The sequence below is a fragment of the Podarcis erhardii genome (genome assembly GCF_964252035.2).
Source record: "Podarcis erhardii genome assembly, chromosome: 9".
Lineage (NCBI taxonomy): Eukaryota > Metazoa > Chordata > Lepidosauria > Squamata > Lacertidae > Podarcis > Podarcis erhardii.
In genome coordinates this window covers 61441132-61464732 of record NC_138512.1, presented here as the reverse complement: position 1 = coordinate 61464732, position 23601 = coordinate 61441132, and the positions used below count along the sequence as shown (strand labels likewise).

The 23601-nt window shown below is 43.0% G+C and overlaps 1 protein-coding gene across 3 annotated transcripts in view; it reads right to left on the bottom strand.

The window, feature by feature from the left end:
• The window catches only part of UNC5C (unc-5 netrin receptor C), a 306008-nt gene extending 289152 nt beyond the window's left edge, over positions 1-16856 (bottom strand). Inside the window, exon 1 of one of the 3 annotated variants that reach the window (XM_081876731.1) lies at positions 15097-16856. In XM_081876731.1, the coding sequence (XP_081732857.1) occupies positions 15097-15223 (127 nt within the window). In that variant the 5' untranslated portion in view covers positions 15224-16856. The remainder of the gene's footprint in view (positions 1-15096) is intronic. The other 2 variants (XM_081876732.1, XM_081876730.1) reach the window with 2 other exon arrangements.
• Positions 16857-23601: the final 6745 nt, after the last annotated feature.

The window sequence follows — 23601 nt, the reverse complement described above, 5'->3', positions numbered from 1 at the left end:
GTAGCTCTCCCCTCCTCAGGTCTTAGTCTTGTTGCTTTAATAAAGAAGTGTTACTAGAGAACTGTCTCCAGCATATTATGTCAAGAGAGCTGAAATCACAAACCCCACGTCACAACAACTACTGAGAAGTATGTAAGGATTTGTTTTGTTCTGAAAAAATAAGGACCTTTAAAATAACATTGCAAGACGAAGCAGACAAATCAAAAACAGTTATCCCCATTGATGAATATGTAATACAAAAATGGCACTGCTGCATTCTACATGAAGGGTAACTCTGCACATTGCACTTAAAACACGATTATTGGAAAATACATCTGTGCTACACCCTAATTTCCAGATGTGTGTACACAGCTATAAGAGAGAAACTCTGTGGGTGACATCCAATGATACTCAACTGCTTGTGCATGGAAATCTATAGTAAATGCACAATGGTTCTTCCACTTTCCAGCCCACCACAGGCCCCCCAAATCTGCTAGGTGGGTGGCCTTCAGGGCTGAGTGGGATATTTACCCTGGTTTCCAAGACTGCAGTACAACCCTAACTACCACACCACACTGATTCTCTTTTGGGGTGGGGAAGAGAAACACAGCCCTTGAAGCCAAATTCTTCCAAATACACTTACAGATTATTCATGCTCTGTTTTCTTGTGTGCATAACATACAACAAAAAATAAATGAAGACTTCCCTCAGAATAAATGAAATTCCCCTTAATAAGAACACACATCACAAATTCCTTGGATATAAGAAGCACAATTAGGTTTCTCAGACTTTTAGAGTCTGCACCCAAGGGAGAATCCAAGGTAAATCCAAATTTGCGTATTTTCTCACAGGATTTGCTGATAATCCGCATAGCTTAACATTTCAACCTCTTAGCAATAAACTCACTTTGCTTTGAGAAAACTGACTAAAATGGGAAATCAGCTGCTGCCTGAGTGAATCCTACTGAATTAGCATCACACTTGCTAAACATGAATACATATATAAATTTTATTGAGTTTTTTTTGTATTTGGGTCAGGTCTGCAAAGAATACAATCAATTTTGACATCAATGTAACATAGTCACAACAAAATGCAGAGAATATTATAAATTATACAAATGTATTCCTCCAAAAAGAGTACTGGAAAGTCAGGGGATGCATTTCTTCTTTATGATTATTTATATACACAAAAAGGGCAGCCACACTTCATGAATTTTATCCTGCTGTAATCCTCCCCTGGGCCATTCTACAACTACATGCCAACTTTTCAACTAATGCTGTTTAGTGATGTCACAACACAGCATGTACAGCAGGATCCACTCTTTTTTGCCCCGGATTTCTTGGTTGGAATGTTCAGGGAAACAGATTTATGTTAAACATTAAGAGAAACTTCTTAAGGTAAGCAACAGACTGGCTCAGGAAGTGGAAGGCTCTTCTTCGCTGTAGGTATTTAAGGGGAGGCCGACAGCCATCTGTCAGGGATGCCAACTCTGCATCTAACCTTGCAGGTCTGCCATGACCTGCAAGGTCTTTTAACATTCTATGTTAAACATTCTATGTTAAAAGATAAGTTTTCTTACGGTATGGTGATTATTGGCTTGTGGTAACACGGAGGCAAATCTTTTCAAGGGTAACAGCTGTCTTGTGAATTACTGTCCCTGATGAAATATGAGAGGCTCCATCAGAACTGGTACTCCACCGGCTCCTAAAGATATATCTGTTTAGACAACCATGCCCCTGGTCTCTTGACTTCAACTTCCTGATTTAATTGCTTTAACTGTTTAAATGGGTTTGTTTTATTGTACACTTCATTATGGGTCTTTACATGTTTTGATGAAATTGTGTATTTTAATTATGTTATTTTTTTATAATTTTACACTTGCATATCAAGTAAGCAGTATAAAGATTAAAAGCATTGCTCATACCACATCCATAGAGGTGGCAAGGGGAATGAATCCAATGTTTTCACAGACTGAAAGCTAAAAGGAAGCAAGGGGACAATTTTCAGGAATGGTGCTGATAAAAGCAGGTCAGAAGAATAATGTTGGGGGGGTGCCATAATGAGGACTGAATAAAAGATCCAACAGAGAGATAAGTTATCTAGTGAGATTAGAATCTGGGCTAATGTTCCTGACACAATTTTAAGCAAATTGGATTCATTAGACGGGCCCTTCTTTCTGAATAATGAAATACGGCTTTGTCCTTAGGCTTTAATTACCTTGTTACCCCAGACAGCTATGGTGACAGATATGGCATGAATGAGTACTGAACAAGTTGGACTTCATAAAGCTGGCTGGTATATTTTTAAAAGGCAGCTCAATTTTGTACCAATCTGTGCAGGAAATCTGTCAAAAGTGGAGGGGATGGGAAAGCTCTCCAAGAGAACAAAACTACCTTGCAGTTCCAACTGCAGTTCAAACTGGTTGTGCTTGGAATGTGTGGATCAGATCCCTCTAGCACACAATATGAACCCCTGGAATCAATGAACTAGAGTCAACAATTTCAGTGGGTCTACTATGAATATCATTCTGTTGGATGCCACCCACTTACAGCTTTAAAGTAGTTCATTCTTTTTTTAAAAAAAATAATTTTTATTATATTTCCATTTACCAAACCAATCATATCATATTAATTAATTATTCCAAATTATACCAATACATATCACAGAGTCCAAATATTCAACCGAATTTTAATTTTTTTGTGGGGGGTACCCATGCTTCGAATTCGGTAGGGGTCCAATCATCTTATATTTCTGCTGCTTTGATATTCACAGTCCCATCTTCCCATCTCCTTGTCATTATCCTTTTTCTTCTTAATAACCTCTGAGTTGTTTCCACAAGCAAGTTGAAAGGAACGTTGTTTATATTTCTGTGTGAACTTTGTAATGCTCTCCCGTAATTTATCTCACGTAGATCCATAAAGTAGTTCATTCTAAGCCCTGCCCATACAGATACCAATGCCATGACTAATTTCATAATGGCATGCTGGCAAGGCTCAAATTTCTGTTGCATGCAGGTCTAGTATATGAGAGTGTCATAATTTACACAGTTTATAACCATCTCTGGACCTGATTCTCACTATGAAAATACTTTAAGGCACAGTGACTAGAGCAAAAGTCCCACTGAGCACTGATAGATTAACCTCAGAGTAAATATGTTTATAGGTTTGCTTCAAGGATGAGCTACTTAAGGTCAAGTTGGATGTGATGTTGCTACTGGTTTCTCCTAATGCAAATAGTAATTTCAAAGGAATGATTATCTTTGAGGCTGTAGCAGAGGAGGAAAGGGTTAAATTTTCCTTCTCACCTGCTATGATCCTGATAATAACCAGCCCCCTCAGTGGCTCCTATTTGCATTTAAAAAACACTATGCATATTAAATGCAAATATACATTTAATGTCACACAGAGCAGAAACTCAGAATTGCAACGATCAGCCTGTTTTAGGCAATTATGATTTACATAATCTGTGTTAATGAATACTGTGGGTACTACAAAGTTGGCAGATTGACACACTATTTCAGAATCTTAAAGTTACCTTAAAATTGAGAAATGAGACAGCAATTAACAAGCGGTGAAGTACGGACACATTTAATCTAGGGCTTTCCTTACTTGCTTCCCAAGAGTCAGCACATTTAGCTTAGGCAAAACATCCATAAAAGGTTAAGTGCAGTAAATTAAAGTTTTGGTAAAGCTGGTGAAAAATAATTCCCTCAAGCTTCTATGCATTCTCATATCTAATCTTGTCACAAATCAAACTTATCATTATTCTTGCATAATTTAGTTGTCTAAATTTCCATTTTTTGTGTACTATCATATGGCAAAGAGTCATAGAACAAATGTTAGATGGATAGTTAGCTACATTCCTTTTTAAAATACATAAGCACACTGCTTATAAACATTATTTTAAAATGTCACATTGAAATGAAGCATCTGTAGAACTGAGAGGTCAAAGAACTATGTTAATATGAGTTTGACATTTCCCTGCTTACCCTTGTTTCTGTTTGTTTGTTTGTTTGTTTCTGTCTCCCTACACTTTCAGCACATTAATTGCAAAATGCTGCAAATTAAGTCATTGCTTAGATAAAATTTGCACTGCAGAGGCTTAATATCATTTCCTTAAGATTGCCTGTTTAACAATATTATGATAGAATGAGCTCAAGTGGTGTCTTAACGTGAGACTAGCAGCTCTGTGGAGTACTTGCAATAAATCACTTCCTGCATTTGTGTTCTTTTTGAGGCCTTGAAAGCAGTTAGTCCTGAACTATGACTCCATACAGGAAAAGGAACTGCCTGTCTCTTTTATTCTTCACACTTGATCCCTAACTTGGCCTTTGACAGCAAAACCCTATTCACATCTATTCAGAAGTAAACTCCACTGAGTTCCAGACCCTCCAAGTGTCCCTATTTTCCAGGGACAGTCCCAGATTTACAGAAGCCGCCCTGGTTTCTGATTTTATCCTAGAATATCCCACTTTTCCTTAGGATGTCCCTATTTTCATCAGAGAAATGTTGGAGGGTATGGAGTTATGCGGCCCCCAATCCAAGGAAATAAGTAACCATACAACCTTTAGAAGACAACTGAAGGCAGCCCTCTATAAGGAAGGTTTTCAATTTTTAATGTTTTGTTAGGTTTTTATATATGTTGGAAGCTGGATAGCTGGGGTAACACAGCCAGATAAATAATAAAATCATTATTATGGAATAGGACTTGCCTGTTTTCATCAGAGAAATGTTGGAGGGTATGGAGTTCTAGGAGGTTCACTCCAAGGTAAGTGGGTATACAACTGTAGCCTAAAGTGCTTAAAATGTTTCATCACAGAACGTAGAGGCTAAAGGCAGGACTCTGAGGAAATGACTAGCACCAGCAGTCAAGAGTTCATTTTATCGGCTGCAGTCCTTTCTGAAAAGGGGAGGCTAACCACAATGACTCATGCTCTAACCAAAGCTAGACTAGAATACTGTAAGGTACTCAAAGTGGGACTGCCTTTAAAGGCAGTTCGTAAATTTCAGCAGGCTCAATATGCTGCTATACTAGATTTCTGATAGTCACATGGTAGTCAGCTTCATTCAGTATCATCCAGTGCAGTTCCAGGCTAAATTGAAAATGCTGGTGTTAATGTTTAAAGCCTTAAATGTCTTGGGCCCAGGCATTCTGCTCCCACACTCAGAGGCTCAGTCCTGGTACAGCCACTCATAGGTCTGTGAAGTGTGCAACCGTAGCCTCTGCTATGCTGCTTCACAGCTCCAAGAGAGCTGTGCTGGGCAGTTACACGTCGGGCATTTCAGAAGGCCTTAAAAACTCATTTTATTTTATTGGCCTCCCCTTAGTATTTTTTTTTTTTTTTTGGTCCTCCTCGTCACATAGAAGCTATAATATTTGTATGTTGCTCAAGTTCTGACTCTGTTTTATTCTTGTGGATCTGTTTTTGTTTTAGTAATTGACCGATTTTTATAATTGTCACTTTTACTGTTGTAAGCTGCTTTGGACGGGCTTCCCCTGGAAAAGCGGCATATTAAATATTTTAAAAGAAACATGCTAACACAAATGACCAGCAATGGCATTGCTGTTCTATCAGCTCTGATGTCAAGATTGCCTGCTAAATTTTAACATCTCCACTGGGTGGCTAAAAACTACATAGACAAAGAAATACATTTCCTTTTCTCTCTCCATGATCATGTTTTTATGGATGAACTAAAGTACACCTACTAATCGGATATAATAATAAAAAACCTAGCACAGCTAGTGTTTGTTTTGGAAACTGATGTTCAGCAACAATTTATTGATGTCTCAATAGTAGTTAGAATGCTGCATAGGATTCTGAAGGCATTTTCTAAATGCCTTACTTTTGATTCGGGACTTATATCTACCATGAACATCAGCCATCATTACAATGATGAATGGAGAGGGATATGCAGAAATACAGCAACAGCCCTAAGCGACTCAAGGTAATTTTAGATGAGGCTGGAGCAAGAACATATTCTTGATTAACTGGATTTACAGTGAATTAATAGGAGTGAGATGACAGTAAAAGATGAGTAGTCATCCATTTCATTTTTCCAATTGCCTAAGCATGCTTCCAAAGCAAAGAAAACCATTAAATTCAATGGGAATTATTTCTGGGAAGATTGGTCAATTCTCAGCACCCTTCAATTAAGATCCATTGAAGACAATTAGACATATTTTTTCATATGCCAAACTGGTTTCTGTCCCATATTCTCTTGAAAGCTAAAGATGCAATATATATCTATAAGAAATATACAAAAGTAATGTCCAAATCATGGCTTTAGCTTACATTATATATGACAATTCCATGTTGAGTAATTTCCAAACACAAATCAACAAGTTGAAAAATTCTGACATTTTAATTACTACAATTGGCATTTTTTTTCTGGTAAAAAGATGGAGTGCTGGTACTCATATATTAATAAAAGTGTCATGGGTGCCAGCACAAAAGAGCTTCTGCAAGCCACAAGAAGAGGTGCTGTACTGATGAGTACTGTCACAAAAAAGCCCTAACTATAATATATCCCTGTTCTGTCTGTTTAGTAGCTAGGCCATGGAACTGATACACTTCCTATTAAGTTCCTAACATTTTTGTTTTTATTTCAAATACATTCTCTTTCTGAAAATTACATCAACAGTTCCCAACTGGAAGATGTATGCTCACAGAGCAGGTAACCACGGTTTTTCATTATGTCCAAACTGGACCACTGATTATACTCTTATAACAAAAATGCATATAAACACCATCCATGTGGAAAAGAACTAAAAACTGATTGTACTTTATAATTTTCATGTTTTCTTAACTGTTTAAATCAGGTATTAATGGATAGAGTTTTACATAATTATGAGGTGTACTGAACACACACACACACACACACACACACAAAATTATATATCATTATACACCTACACACAAGATATCATTTCCATTGTCTTGCTGAAGTTTGCATTCTGCACTGCAAGGAACCCCAGTGGACAGCTTTGATCATGATGTGTGGCTATCAGTGCAATAAGATGAAAGTGAAGGTGGCAGACAGGTTCCAAATTATTAAGGTTGTTGAATCCATCAAGTGCATGAGCTCAGAATATGAGAGAGAGAGAGAGAGAGAGAAATGTTGCAAACTGGTTTACAGGCAAATCCTACTCAGCACTTCTTTAACAAATACAAATAGTTACAGCCAACATATCAAATAGAACTGGTTCACTGATGCATCAAGATAATTAAGTCCTTTTTTTCGCTCCAACCTCCCTCTCTCCTTCTCTCTTTCGGCAACAGGATTCATTTAGGTGCTTAATTAAAAAGCGTATCCCCAGAAGGTTGGCGTATTCTCATATTATATTTCACTTTTTCCACACCAAGCATTTTCAAACTGCTGCTGTTGCTAATACAGTGAGTTAGAGAAAATATCTGCACATATGGCTCCTTTTATTCTCCTCTTTCAGAATTATCACTTTAATTTAATTATAGGTTCTTTTGAGGGGGGGGGGACTTGGTAACTTTTAACAATATAGTTGCCAGCATACACACATGGAACAAATGAAACAAAATCTGTGTAATATGCATAACCTTTGACCTCTACTTTCAAACCCAACTCTTTCACCATCATCCTCAGCATATAAATCTGTCAGTGCTGTGTGTGTCACCAGGGGACCTGAATGCTGTGCCACGAGGAGAATGGTTGTAGTACCTGACATCAGTAGAAATTTTCAGAATGCATAATTAAAGGCATAAGCCAAAAATGTTCAATAATCAGTTCATAGCAAGCTAAATGCAGAGATGATATATCAAAGTAAGGGAAGTTTAGTCGATAAGGGCATTTTGCTTACTTCAACCTGATATGTGGGGTTTAGTCTGGTAGTTATCTGAAATCTGGACTGCTATGTTATTGTTTCACTAAATAAAGTAGTTGAGCGTTCACAGATCTGGACCGGCTAACACCAGTCTCCTGTGATACAGCTTTGGATGAGAGAAAGAAAGAGCATGCTATGCAGGGTTATTTATTTATTTAAAAAAGAAGGGCATCACAAGACACCTACAAATGAGAAAGGACCTAAAGGTTTCCTATAGCTCAGGGGTGTAGTATGTCACTTTCCATCCTTCTTCATCTGGTTCTTTCCCCAGTTAAAAAAAGCTTTTCGAGTAGTATACTGTCTGGTCTTTCGCTGCTTCTCTCCACTCCTTTGATTTCCAGTGCTAGAATCTATATTCTTTGCACTGCAACCTTGAATACACACACATCTCTGGGGTCACAGTGAAGAAGTGATCATACAAAATGCAAAGCACTGTTTAGGGAGAATCCTATCCACAAATGAGGTATCCTGTTCCCTATTATCACCATGGCCTTGCTCCAAGTTTTAATCTCTTATGAAGCATTATTAGCAAACATACAGGGAATAGGAACTTCACGGTGGTGGCCCCATTTTATAGAATTACTTTCCTAGGGAGAATTATCACAGCACTCCCCTGCTTGCGTTTAGAAGCCAGTTTATGGCCAAAGTCCTATACAATCATAGTGCTGGCAAGCAGGAAGTACATGTACAGTTTGAGATGTTATGAATGTGTTTCCTGCAGCTGATCATGCTGCTTTATAGCAAATAGAGTACTAAAGGGAAAAACAACTTGCCTGGTCTCCGAGATTACCTGCTGTCATAAAAGTTTTCAAAATAGCTCTATTCTCCCATGTCCACATATTACTAGAAGTATGTCCTAAAGATGCAACAGTGCACACAATTAGCCTGCGTAAATCCCACTGAGGTCTATGGGATTTATGCAGTTGATTTGTATGCAGGAGTGCAGCCCAAGTCATTTCTCTTTAAGAAAGTCTTACGGAAATTTCATCATAAGGGATGGGTAACAGCTGGCTCTGCTTTTCTTAATCTGACATTATGGTTTTATTTTATTACGTTCTGTAGCTTTTACTTTTCATGTATATTACTGCAAGTCACTGTAAGTTACCCTGAACTTATAAAGTACTGTATAGATATTATTATATATATCACTGCATTGTTGTTCATTTGTGTGACTCCTTGGCTAAGTCCTATGAAAGCGAATACGGTACTCAAGGCCCGTAAGTTGTAGCTCACACCTAACAACTTCTCCCCAAGAAATATCACAAGAAATCTTGGCAGCTTGAAGAAATCAAATATGCACACAGCCTGAGATGTTAAAATAAAGATTAGTAATACAATAGAAAACTATAATTATTTTCCCAGTTAATTATAAACATAGTTCTTCCTAACGCTTTATCCTCAGTGGTTTATTTGTATGCTGAGCAGCACAGCTCTCTAGGGAGAGGGCTAAAAAAAAAAATCCATCAATTTCTCAATTAGTGAATTTGTTTTCCAAGTTGTAGTGGAAAGAGAGAGGAGAGGGCTCCAGAATTGCCCAAGGCATCCATGCCCTACTTCAAAAGATCAAGAGAAGAAACAAGGCAAAATGCTTGATAATTATGAAAATCATTCCAGGGTGTACAGTTTTTTGAGACAAAAGAAAAGACCCACTTTACTTACTAAAATGGAAAAACTAGAAGAAGTTTTCATTTAAATCGTTCATTTAATTGGGTTTGGATCCTACAAAAGCAAAGCCAGGTTTGAAATCTGAGTTCTCATGAGACTGGCTGTCTAATTCTCATAGTGCAGTGCACTATGGAGTCAAGAGTGTCGCCATAAGCTTTAGGGAGGTTTTTTAAGCCAGAAAAAAAGAATTGTGGTGCAAAATTCAGCTAAAGAGGAGAGAGAAGATTGTGGCTCCAGTAACACTGCCCCTGCACCCCATACTACCCCTTCTCAGACTTTGATCCTCAGATGTTGTGTAATTCCAACCCCCATTGTTCCTGACCTCCAGCTTCACTGACAGGCAATGAAGAGTGTTGTAGTCTAACAACATCTGGGAAGCCACATCTTGGAAATGCTATTCATTGACCATAGTGTCTGCACAGAGTTCTATGTGCACAGGGTCCTATCCTGTGCAGGTCTCTGTGTAGATATTATGATCAGTATAACACTGGGCCCATTAGTGGGATGGGCTGTGCGACCATGACTACAATCCCTCCCTTGATACTCTCTGTAAACATCTGCATAGGGCAACATGCATCATTATATCAGTTGAAGGAGCAAGGGAACCTGTGAACCATCCAAATTTGTAGCAAAAATATCAGTCTCCTATGGTCCATTACACTATCTTGGTCAAATAATTAAAAAGAAAGTGTCAGGAATTTTTGTTCAGCCTTTGCTTTAATGCTTTCTCAGTTGGTATCAGCTCTCACATATTTGTGACTAAGAGAAAGTCAGGAAAAGAGAAAGCTTCATGACCACCTGCTAAGAGTTCCAATGGCTATGCTTCATTCTCCTCTTTCTGCAATGGTTTTCACCTATGTATTTATTACATCCACTATTCTATTTCCAGGACATCTTATAGTAGGTATAGTGAGCAGGACTCCTCTTTCATTCATTACACAGTTTAAATGAAATCAGAATGCCATATACAGTTAAGATTGAATGTGCACATATGAAGTTAACAATCATAATATTATTAAAATTGCACGGGAAAAGCAACATGCATAATTGAAAGAGAGAGTGAAGTGTAAAACGTTAACGTTAGCTAACCACTACATGAATGTTCTCCACAGATGAGGACAACAAAAAGTCTTCCACATCCAGACACTGCTGCAATTCCCTCTGCCTACAGCTGCAGAAACTTTTCTACAGGTAATCCTGTGCCAACCCTAACTATAGTTGTAATTACTGAATGTGAAAAACAAGAAGTTTACACAGAGCATCGTTAACACCACTATTTACACATCATAAGCCAGATGTGAAATGCTAACACAAAGAAAGGAGAACAGCTTTATTTTAGGGCACTTCAATAAGGACCAGCCTTGCTATGAAATAATGCAGACCTCTCAAACCTTTTGGACTCTGAACCCCACAACTCAGTGGCAGCTCTCTCGCCACCATATGATTGCAAATAATATTCAAGCACAGCTGTATGTATGCAATGTGCTGCTCCATGGTCGATATTTTTATTATTATTATTATTATTAGAATCCAATACTGGTATTAGAAGAGGGTTAGAAAAGGGCATGTCAGGTTCCTCCTAAAACAAGCTAATCACAAATGGAGGCACATGTGGGAATAAAATGCTGTAGAAAGGAACATTAATATATTTCAAGACTCTGCAGTTTCCAAGTTAGTCTAGCAGTCTTGGTGGCTACATTAAAGCTTTGACAACAGGAGAAAAGGTACCTCTGACTCTGTCAGAGCTTCACAGCACCTGCAACTGAAATAATGTGAAGCAGTTGTAGCAGACAGCAGATTCCAGAGGGGGCGCTATTTTGCCATCTTCAGTCTTGCTCATCTCTAAGAAAGCAGTCCAATCCAGAACACAGGGAAACATTTTTAGCTGCTTTCTTCACATTCAAAAAGATCGAAGAGTAGCACTGACTTCTAAGTTCACCCACATGGCCCCACATCACCCCAAAATAGTCTCTTAGTATAAGAAATAAAGTGATCCAAGAGATCTTCATGCACAATAAACCTAGTAGCGGCAACTTCATAGTCATCCTTATAGTGGCGACTTTATTGATCCCTAAAAGTGGCAGTCCTTCAGACTCCCAAGACCCACAGGAATTCTTTGGACCACAGAAGTTTTTAATACAGTAGGGTTGTTGTTATTGTTTTATATTTAAAAAAAAAAGTTCAAAAAGGCATGTTGTATAATTGATGTCACTGTTTTCCATTTAACATTATATATATAGTTTACTGGAATGCTTTACAAACTGCATGTCCAAGATTTGAGGGGATTCCTGTGAATTCCCTGAACCTGAAAGAGGAAATATGCCCACACTGAAAAGGTTTCTGGTTCTTACTTTATTGGGTGCTCTATGCAAAGAAACCTAACTGGACAATATTCCAGGTGTCCTGGCAAACACCTATCCTTGTTGTCTTCTGTGGGGCCCTCTAATGCACACAATGTTTTTTCAGCTGTCGCTGAAAATGTGAATTTCTGGTGTGTGTCTCTTTTACCCACTCCACTCCTTTTACCATGGTAACAATGAAAACAGGTTTCTCAGCTAGCTTTACTGAGACTGCTTGTTGTTATTGTATATATGGCATATAGCTCAACACATGTATGGAACTTCTTTCCATCATTTGTTATTGAGCCAACTGGTGTGTGGCAAGGGAAGTTCAAGAAGGCACTCGCTTAAAGCATCTTGCAAAGGAAATGCCTTGTGATGTAGAAGCCAAGGCAAATACAATGTAGAGACCTGATGCTCTAGTGCAAGGTTAGTCAGAATGTAGCAAAACATTCCCGGGGACACAGAGATAATTCTGAAGGAGATATTTTACAGTCATCTTCAGGCTATAATAATAGTAATAAAATGGCTGTGGATTTATTCTCAGTTTAAAAAATGAGCTAGTGATATATATCTCTGTATGATGGTGCTACTCTCTATATGTACACAGGCAAATTCTTTGGGCGAAGATTATGTTTTAGGCGTGCAGTGAAAGAGGTGGCAGGCAAGGGGGGTTAGAAACCAATGGAGGAACATTTCAGGAAAGCTCTTTTCCTGCTGAGCAAAGCAAAAAGGAGAAAGAAGGATGAACTCTCAGGCACCTCAGCCTGCCAGATATGGCTAATATAAGAAGAAGCACTAAGCAATTCAACTAATTGTCCCATTCATAGTGCCTTGCCCCCTCCCTTTCCAGTACTAATTAGATTATCTTCCCATTTGGTTATCTCTATGGAGCCTGCTTTTGTTCCCCAATTAACCCTTTTATTTGTTTGTTTGATGTTATGACATAAAGACAGTGCCAGCCTTTCAACATGAGTTGGAGCCTTATCAGCTTCTCTCATTAATTCATTCAGTGAGTATTCAGGGGTGAGGGTCTCTCCTTCTGGCTTCCTCAGTCTTATATCAGGAAAACCAGCATTCAGTTTATATATATAAAGTTAGTTGGCACCTGTCTGTCTGGGGAGACAACAGAAGAGCATGTTTGTTAAATCTAAAAAGCCACCCTTCTGCTGGTGCCTGTTGTTACTAATCCTTCACATGGAAGCTGGCTCCCCCTGAAAGGTCCAGCAGAAGTGTGATGTCTGTCTCTCCTCTTGTTTTTGTTCAAAGGAGCTGAGCCAACCAACCAGTTTTGATGCTGCCCAGAGTCTGCAAACTTTGCAAAGGGTCCTTTTCATGGGGATCTCAGTGAAGAAACATCAGCAGGGCACTGTGCACTCCTGGTATCTATACAAATACTTAAGTTCATTTTGCTCTAGGAATTTCAGCAAAGCTTAACATTCTGACTCAAGTGGGGGGTGGGTTTGTTTGTTTCTGATAGCATTGTCCACATACTAATATTTGGGATGGGGCAAAAAAAAAAAAAAATGGCCCCAAACCCTGAGGGCTGGAAGTGTTAAGCAAGAGGTCACTTGCTCTGGAGGTGCCTCTCAGACATTTTTTATGCCTACGGTGGAAAACATAAATAGTGCCGTGAACTACTGTTCTAATATGGTACACAATCCATCAGGAAATTCTCCTTCACAAGTCCCCAACTGAAATGCATAGCATCTGTGAGAAGGGAAGCATTGCGTCTTGCTCTTGCTCCTTTTGATAGGGCTTGCCTCAGGCAGCTTGCCCAGGAATGCTTCCCCACTGGATTTTACCCCATGGGGCAGATCTGTCTCTCACTCAACTCTCCTGCCCTCCCACCCTTCATGGCTGCCCAAACCTGCCACTTGAAGTGGCTGTCTCACTTTGGCTCATGTTTATAGAGCTGCCCCTGGCATGCAAGCAATTCACTCTCTCTGAAGTGCTCCTGCTGAAAGTCCAATTCGAGAGGGGTAGCCCTGTTAAGTCTGTTTCAGCAGATCAAACACAGAGAGATGGAGAAAGACGGTGATGGGCAGAGAGCCAGCCTTGTGGCACCTTGTAGGCTTCTGCCACAACAAACCTGCCAGTTATGAAGGTGCCACAAAACTTCGTCTCCTAGCGAAGTGAAAGAAAATGTGTTGGACCTAGAGGAGTACCTCTGGCTGTGATCAATTCAGCTGAGGGTGTGTGTGGGGGATTTCAAATGGTTTTCTGCAGTGCTGTTTTTCTAGAAAAAGAGGTGCCGGAACTCACCGTGAACACTCCCGCGGTTCTCTTATCATGTCAAAGACACATAGCTGCATAGCAACACACGCTCAGAGAGAAGCCGGGACACAGGAAGCGAAAGCCCCGGGTGCTACTGGCAAGGCTGGCAACAACCCTTTCCTTTCTCCTTCCCCAGATATGCAGAGGGGAGGCGAGGGGTACAGGGGACATGCCCCGCCTGGCATCCTGACCCTATTCTCCTAAACTGCGAAGTACAGGCGCCTGCGTAGCAGCACAGTTCCACTCCGGGCCGCTTCCAACACTCCCTTCGCCACTCGCGTTTCCAACGCCTCACCCGAGGAAGCGAAGCGATCGAGCTTGTCCCTCACTCACCTATATATCTACACACACACTTTCCAGCTCCAACCAGAGGAGATCGCAGGTTTTCCCCACCCCCCACACACAGTCCTAGAGATCGAGCTGGATTAGGGGAGAGTCCCTCTCGCTCCCCATCTCCTGGCGAGGGGAAAGGGGAGGGAGAGAGAGCCTCGTTTCGTAAGTTTCTCCCTTGCAGAAGCTGCGCGGATGGAGAAGGAAGAGAAGGTGTGCGCGCGCGCGGGGGATGCCTGAAGACATCCATCCACACATCCATCTCTCTCTCAGGAGCCACCAGCCCCATGGGCGCCTCGACGGCGGCAGTTCTAAGGCTCGGGAGACGAGCCCCCTTTTGGATTCATCGAGTAAACACGCCCCAAAGGTGTCGGGGCCACTTGGGCAGAGGAATGTAGAAGTAGCAATAGCGCTTAACGAGAGAGGTGCTCCTCCCCACCCGCGTCCCGAGCTCGCCCTGCTGGTATCCATTAACCTGTGGCGAGGAAAGCGCTCGCTCTGGCCTTTGCGGGGAAGATGGACAGGCAGCAGCGCCACTCAGTCCAGCCTGCTGGGCAGGCCGGGAAAGAACTCTGAGGAGCCCAGAGAGGGAAGGCGCGAGGGAGGCAGGCAGGCAGGCAGGCGCCGCCTGGCCGAAGAAGGGCAGCCTTACCTTGCGCGGCGGAGCCGGGGCTGCTGGCGCTCAGGATGGCCAAGGCGGGCAGCACGAGCATTTGCAGTAAGTATCCCAGTCCCAGTCCGTAGCGGGCGGCGGCGGCGGCTTCCAGCCCTTTCGCCATGGCTGCTGCTGCTGCTGGGGGAAGCAGCCAAACCCCAAAGCCGAAGTCCAGCTCGCCGGTGCCCCAAGCCCACCCTCCCTCCCGCCCCTACTTTCTCCGCGGTGCTGGGCTGCTGCGTCGGCCACGGGCCCACCTGGAAGCGGCGCCGCCCTGGCGACTTTTCCTGAGGGCGAAGCGGAGCGGGAGCAGTTGGCGAAGTGGCCCGAGACTTCAGAGAGAGGCGCTGCCTCGCTTCGCCTCAGGAGAGGAAGCGCGCGCGGCGGCGGAGGAGGCAGCAGCGCCTTCAGGCAGGCGGCACACTTGGGCACAGAGGGGCGCGCGCGCGTCTGAGGTGGAAGGAGAAGCAGCCACTCCGAACCGGGCTTCGCCCGCCCGCCAGCCTCGCCGACTCTCTTCCCTCAGCCGCCTTGACTTGGCCGGCAGACCCAGCTGGGGCTGCTCCTCAGGCAGGACGGGCGCCCTTTCGCCCCAAGCGCGAGCGGCAAGAGCGGGGTCCGGGCGGCGGGAGCTGCTGCTGCTGCTGCTGCGAGGTGAGCAGGAATGGTCATTTCATAGTCTGGCCAAGAAGTCTGAGGGAGCTGGAGATGGCAGAGGCGGGGGGACGGGGGGAAGCGCCTCCGGCTCCGGCAGCATCCTTCTTCCCAACTCCGGCCGCGGGGACTCAACTGGAGGCGAGGCGAGGCAGCCCCGCAGAGGCACACGCCCCTGAGCGCGGCGCTGCCTGCGTGCGTGAAGGCGAAGCGAGAGCGAGAGAGCCGGCGCGCTTTTCCCCTCTGCCTCTCCCCCCCTCGAATGTGGTACACGAGCTGCGGAGCGGAGCCCTGGCGGAGGCACAACGCGCTCTAGCCAATGGAGCGCCGCTTTCCCAGGGACACTTGCAAAACCGGAGCTGGAGTCGCGGACGGGACTGGCTCCTCCCCCTGGCTGCTGCTGACGCGCTTTTCTCAACTCGAGAGTAGCAAAACTCGTGAGGGGCAGCGATCCTGAAAGCAAATATGGCATGTGTTGCAATCCTATACACACCACTGGGAGTAAGTCTCCTTCGCTCATTGGGGTTTACTCCTAAGTAGGCAGGTATAGGCAGGTTGGACACTTACTTGAGACCAGACGTGGGTAAGAAGGACAGATGTTGATATTGTGCCTTTAAAAGCCCGCATGCTGTGATTAGGGGGGGGGGGGGATGAGAGTAATAAGGGAAAGGAATCTCACCACACCCAGAGAACAGATTTCAGCAAAGGTTCTCACCGCTGATGCTGAATGGTGCCCACACCCAGAAAACAGCGGAGCTTCTCATCTAAGTAGCTGTTAATCCCAAACACTAGAAATCCTAATGAATTTAGAGGGATTTGTTTCTGAGTAAACATGCTTGGAAATGTGCAGCTGTGTGAGTAAACAATAGGAATATGTTCCTGAGACTGGATTCATGAGGGATACAGCCACCTCTGGGATCTTGCCTTTGTGGTGTCAGGTGTCCTCTTAACAGCTGTAAAACAAGAGCAGCAGTTTTCTGTACTACCTAGTAAGTTAGGTCTCTTTGGAATGAGATAATTCCAGACCTTTGCCACAAACTGCAAAGGAAGTAAAATAGTGCTTTTGAACTGCTAGGTTGGCAGGAGCTGGGACAAACTACTGAGTCTCTTGGGCTTGCCGATTGGAAAGTCGTGGTTCAAATCCCCATGAAGGAGTGAGATCCTGTTGCTCTGCCCTTGGAATGGTGCTGGCAGTCAGAGTAGGCAATAATGAACTACATGGGCCAAGGATCTGATGTGGTCTATGGCAGGCAGCTTCATGTTTTAAAGCCAATATTCTCCAGAGAGAGAGAGAGAGAGAGAGAGCTGCTGCCCTTCCTATGGAGACAAGCGGCAGTTTGGTTCCCTCCCGATTTCATATGTGTATTTTATTTATGATATTTATTTTCCACATTTTACAAGAAAATCCACCCAGCTGCTATCTGCTAGAAAGAGGCAGATATTATCCCTTTACCTTCATCTAGTTCCATAGAATGGAATGTCGAGTTGGAAGGAACCATGAGGATCATCTAGTCCAACCACTTGCAATGCAGGAATCTTTTGCCCAATGTGGGACTTGAACCCACAACCCTTAAGGTTAAGAGTCACATGCTCTACCAACTTGCACTTCTTTGCCTGTAGTGGATGCAACAGGACACTTTGTGGCACAATCCTATATTATTATTATTTTGTAAGTGTGGGGTGAGTCTGGAGCCTGTGTATGGTTGTTATTTAAGTCAGATCACCTTCTTGGGAACTCATTGCCTGGCCCTGTGCTTGTGGCATGGATAACATCATGATAGTAATGGGGCAATGGGGCATTTGTATAAGGCTGCAGGCATGTGAGTACCATCCCTGGGGAAGAGCGTTGTGAAGACCTGGCAACACACCAGAAGACACCAAGCACTGCCAGGCTTGAACCTACAGGCTGTAGTGAGGCTCTTTGGTCTGGAGAAGGCTACGTTACAGTCATTTCCTGTGGAATATAAAGAACTACTGCGTCAATAAAGTGGTTGGCCAAAGAGGAGAACAAGAAACCTGAAAATGTTGTAAATAATGTTCCAAGGGGCTTCCTATGAAATACCCTGAAGTGACTGACAATGAAAGCATCTATCTGTCATCCATTGGTTGATTGATCAATCTCCATTATAGATACTAATTAGGACAGGGGTCAGCAAACTTTTTCAGCAGGGGGCTGGTCCACTGTCTCTCACACCTTGTGGGGGGCCAGACTATATTGGGGGGGGGATGAACGAATTCCTTTGCCCCACAAATACCCCAGAGATGCATTTTAAATAAAAGGACACATTCTACTCATGTAAAAACATGCTGATTCCCAGACCTTCCATGGGCTGGATTTAGAAGGCGATTGGGCCGAATCTGGCCCCCGGGCCTTAGTTTGCCTACCCATGAATTAGGATAAGAATATCCACTTTAAAATATGCTGGAAAAGGAAGGTCTTCAACAGACACCAGGGACAGCACTTGACTGATATATTATGGAAGGGAGAGAGAAAGGGTAGGTGCAGGGGGCCTTCTCCTGCAGAGAGGAAGTGATTGGTTGGGATTATAAGGGACAATATGATCCTTCAGTTCCCATATATATTCTTCTCAGGATTTCTGCTTGGGGCAGTTGTACGTTCTGCCTACTGAGTCAGGAAGAGCAAAACATTTATTTCTTGGTCAAAACAAAATAAAAAAATTCCTTCCAGTAGCACCTTAAAGACCAACTGCGTTAGTTCTAGGTATGAGCAGCAGTTTTCTGTACTACCTAGTAAGTTAGGTCTCTTTGGAATGAGATAATTCCAGACCTTTGCCACAAACTGCAAAGGAAGTAAAATAGTGCTTTTGAACTGCTAGGTTGGCAGGAGCTGGGACAAACTACTGAGCCTCTTGGGCTTGCCGATTGGAAAGTCGTGGTTCAAATCCCCATGAAGGAGTGAGATCCTGTTGCTCTGCCCTTGGAATGGTGCTGGCAGTCAGAGTAGGCAATCATGAACTACATGGGCCAAGGATCTGATGTGGTCTATGGCAGGCAGCTTCATGTTTTAAAGCCAATATTCTCCAGAGAGAGAGAGAGAGAGAGAGAGAGAGAGAGAGAGAGAGAAAGCTGCTGCCCTTCCTATGGAGACAAGCAGCAGTTTGGTTCCCTCCCGATTTCATATGTGTATTTTATTTATGATATTTATTTTCCACATTTTACAAGAAAATCCACCCAGCTGCTATCTGCTAGAAAGAGGCAGATATTATCCCTTTACCTTCATCTAGTTCCATAGAATGGAATGTCGAGTTGGAAGGAACCATGAGGATCATCTAGTCCAACCACTTGCAATGCAGGAATCTTTTGCCCAATGTGGGACTTGAACCCACAACCCTTAAGGTTAAGAGTCACATGCTCTACCAACTTGCACTTCTTTGCCTGTAGTGGATGCAACAGGACACTTTGTGGCACAATCCTATATTATTATTATTTTGTAAGTGTGGGGTGAGTCTGGAGCCTGTGTATGGTTGTTATTTAAGTCAGATCACCTTCTTGGGAACTCATTGCCTGGCCCTGTGCTTGTGGCATGGATAACATCATGATAGTAATGGGGCAATGGGGCATTTGTATAAGGCTGCAGGCATGTGAGTACCATCCCTGGGGAAGAGCGTTGTGAAGACCTGGCAACACACCAGAAGACACCAAGCACTGCCAGGCTTGAACCTACAGGCTGTAGTGAGGCTCTTTGGTCTGGAGACGGCTACGTTACAGTCATTTCCTGTGGAATATAAAGAACTACTGCGTCAATAAAGTGGTTGGCCAAAGAGGAGAACAAGAAACCTGAAAATGTTGTAAATAATGTTCCAAGGGGCTTCCTATGAAATACCCTGAAGTGACTGACAATGAAAGCATCTATCTGTCATCCATTGGTTGATTGATCAATCTCCATTATAGATACTAATTAGGACAGGGGTCAGCAAACTTTTTCAGCAGGGGGCTGGTCCACTGTCCCTCACACCTTGTGGGGGGCCAGACTATATTGGGGGGGGGGTGAACGAATTCCTTTGCCCCACAAATACCCCAGAGATGCATTTTAAATAAAAGGACACATTCTACTCATGTAAAAACATGCTGATTCCCGGACCTTCCATGGGCTGGATTTAGAAGGCGATTGGGCCGAATCTGGCCCCCGGGCCTTAGTTTGCCTACCCATGAATTAGGATAAGAATATCCACTTAAAAATATGCTGGAAAAGGAAGGTCTTCAACAGACACCAGGGACAGCACTTGACTGATATATTATGGAAGGGAGAGAGAAAGGGTAGGTGCAGGGGGCCTTCTCCTGCAGAGAGGAAGTGATTGGTTGGGATTATAAGGGACAATATGATCCTTCAGTTCCCATATATATTCTTCTCAGGATTTCTGCTTGGGGCAGTTGTACGTTCTGCCTACTGAGTCAGGAAGAGCAAAACATTTATTTCTTGATTAGCTTTGTTGATCCTGTTGTCTGGCCAAAATACCTGCCTGTGATCCTTACAGCTGCTTTTAGGCCAGCTAATGTAAAAATGGATTGCCGCAGTAATAATCAAAACCTGTCAACTATGCCTAGAGTGTTTGGTTTGCTTAGTGGACAAACAGAGCTAGAGGGGTTAAGATGCTTGCAAACAATTGTCAAAAGCCTATTATGTGGGTCACTGCATTGTGCTGTAATGCACAACTTCTTGTTCTGTACCTGTAGATGCTGCTGTGGCTTTAACCAATAAAAGCAAAATAAACTTGGCTAAACACGGCCTGATTTGACTTGGCAGCCTTGTTTGTGATGATTTTTTTGTAAAACCCAGAGTCCATTCCAAGAGGATATGCATCTCCTAGGGAGCAAAACATTGAGCAGGTTCTCAAGAATACATTATTGTTCTGAGTGGGCTCTGGTGACCTGCAAAGTTAGGCACACCACGACTGTGTATGCAGCTAATCTGTTGTTTTTCTCAGATGGGATCTAAGCTTGTTTAGGGGGGAAACATAGTATTTCCTAATAAATTACAGGATAGATTGTTGCTAAGGCTGTGATGGGTACAGAGTAACAGGAGTGTGTACACAGCCTATGTGTAGGGCAGAAGCTTGTATCTTGTTTTTGTGTTTTTGAGATGAAAGACCTCCAGATTCCTGGACTACCCCAATGCATGGCATTCCTCCTTTCACCATCAGTCAGCCCCCTGTTCATAGCTCTCTATTTTCAATAGTCTGGGAGTCATGACCAGATGGCAGTATTGGTAGCAATTTTTAGACCCAGACAGTTTAAGGACTTTTTCTTAAGTCATGCATGAGGAGCCGACAGTTCCCCCCATCATTTTGCAGTTTACCAACCACGTAGACACTCCCCAATAACTTCCTGTTCCTTCAGTTACCATGCAGTTCTTAGAGGTAACATCTGGAAGAAAGCCCTTTGTGATTCCAGCTATACTGTAACTGTAGCAATAGGGAAATGAAAAAAGGATCTTTGCTGCAAAGCTAACATTTGAATAAGGAATGAGAAATGAATCCAGAATGGATGTGCAAATCTTTGTTTGTTGTGGAAGACAAAGTATTCCAAAGGAGTCAGAGGCTGATCCACTGAACAAATTCATAAAGTAGTGGAGATGAACTGTGATGGCCAGATAGAGTATTAATACCCAAAAGGTAAAGACACTGAAAACTTGGACATTTCCCAGCCATTAGAGGGTTTCACCATCTTCACTGGGTGTATGTCTCCCAACACATTCATGTCCAAGCACACCCTTTCCCCTTCTTTGGTCATGAAATAGGATGTTCTTTGATTTGTTTTTATTTTCCCCATATGTAAAAGAGTTCCAATTATGACAAAATTGGCTTCATTGTTTTTTGTTTACTAAATATGGTCAAATTGCTTGTCTGGAAAGTGTCCTTGAACTTTGATCTTACCTCTTGTTTGCTTAGATAGAGTGGGGTTTGTGGGTTTCTGCAAAAACTAGCACACATATTAGTTATTCCAGGAGCAAAACTAGCCTTTATTTCAACCCAGGTCAAAGAACCAGTTTGGCACCCACACTGACACATTTGTGTGTACACGTGTACACACACACACACACACACACACACACACACACACACAGGCTGGGAGCCTCAATGGTGCCCCTTTGGAGGCTTCAGCCAGGGCAAAAAAACCTGGCTACCCTCCCCCCCCCCAGCTATGGCTCTGGTTATTCTGTCCGTTTTTTGTTCTAGCCCCAACCAGTATTGACTTCTGGCCCTGGGAAGGCTGCCCAGATGGGAATGTGGACCTCAAACTGAAAATGTTTTCTCGCCCCTGCACCAGATTCAGTGTAGGAAGCCTATTGTTTTCCTCTGTTGAGGACCACGTTCTCTCATGGTTGGTCTGCTACAGGTTCCATGCCAGTGGTGAGTGGGGCTGAAGTCATTGGGAGGAAGAGTCGGAGCAAAATGTCTGTGGAGTCACCCTATCTTCCTCATTCTGTCTCTTTCTCTTCCTCCTCCTGGCCCAGCTGCAGTGCTGGGAAACAAATCACTCTTGCCAGAGATCTGACCTAATAGTTGGCAGATGCCCTTTCAAATTAGACTGAGGACTGCATGTGGTCCTAGGACCACAGGCTGCCCACCCCCTCAATGCTAGGCATTTCCAGAGAAATGTACGGAGGGTGATATGAGTTAGCAGGGGCCACAAATCCTCCCAAACGTCTATTTAGGCCCTTAAGCTGATTCTTAAAAGACATATGCAATGGGAAAGCAGGTGGCTGTAGATACTTTTGTGTTCCTTTGCTGCATACACTTTTCTGCAATTTACTGATCTCCTAACTGCACACCATTTATGTAGTTCCCCACCACCATTTACAGAAGTGTAGAATAAAGCACTAGCCCTCTGCTCCCGATAATGTGCTGTTTAATGTGCATGTGCAACATTCCCACTTGTGGAATGCTTTCCCCTGGTGGCCTCGTTAACATCCTTTGGGTGCCAGGTAAAAACGTACATCTTCTCCCATTTGACAGATTATGATGATTTTGTCATTTATTGATGGTATGTCTTTTGCTGCTGAAGTTTCTGCTGCTGTTCTACAGGGTCTGTTTTATAGATTACCATAAAAGCCATACAGTAACATATTGCTCTTTTTCTGATGTTATGTTACACTTTAAATTTTGCAAGTTGCTTGCAGATGTCTTATGTGGCAAGTGACTTATAAATCGAAACAGTAATAACAAGTTAATATATAAAGAGAAAACAAAGCACTCTACTTCTTCCTATGAGATTATCCCATATAAATCGCAAAGGGAGTTCTCCTTTCTAGAATCCAAACAGCTGTGAGTTACATTATGTGCCAACAAATAGCGAGAGAAAGGAATGGAAACAACTTTGTGCTACTATGTATGAATTGCTTATTTTTTATATAATTGCTAAAGGCACCAAATGGAAACAAGTTTTTTTCAATACAACCACATTCCTTGGTTGGTATCTTGCAATCAAACTAGACTCTGGAGAGCAAGCAATGGTTACAGGCAAGCAGGGGTGCCAACTGGAATAAAATAGGGTGGGGGGCAGGTAACCACCACCCCACATAATTGATCACGCAGCACTATTTGAATAGAAATATCCATCAACTTTGTGGAGGCCCAGCCCCCTCAATTATTTTAAGGGGGGGGGGGCTCGGTTCCTAGAAGTTGGCTCCTATGCGGGAAAGAATGTGCTGGACCTGGACAAATTAAAAGTATCTGCAAAGATTTGATCAGTTGCATGGGCGTAGCCAGGATTTGGGGGGGGGGGGAGAACCGACGTGATTGGTCAATTAGTTAAGTATTTCTATTGTTTTACTTGATTGGGGGGGGCAGTAGCCCCCTTGGCTTTGCCCATGATCACCTGCCTATT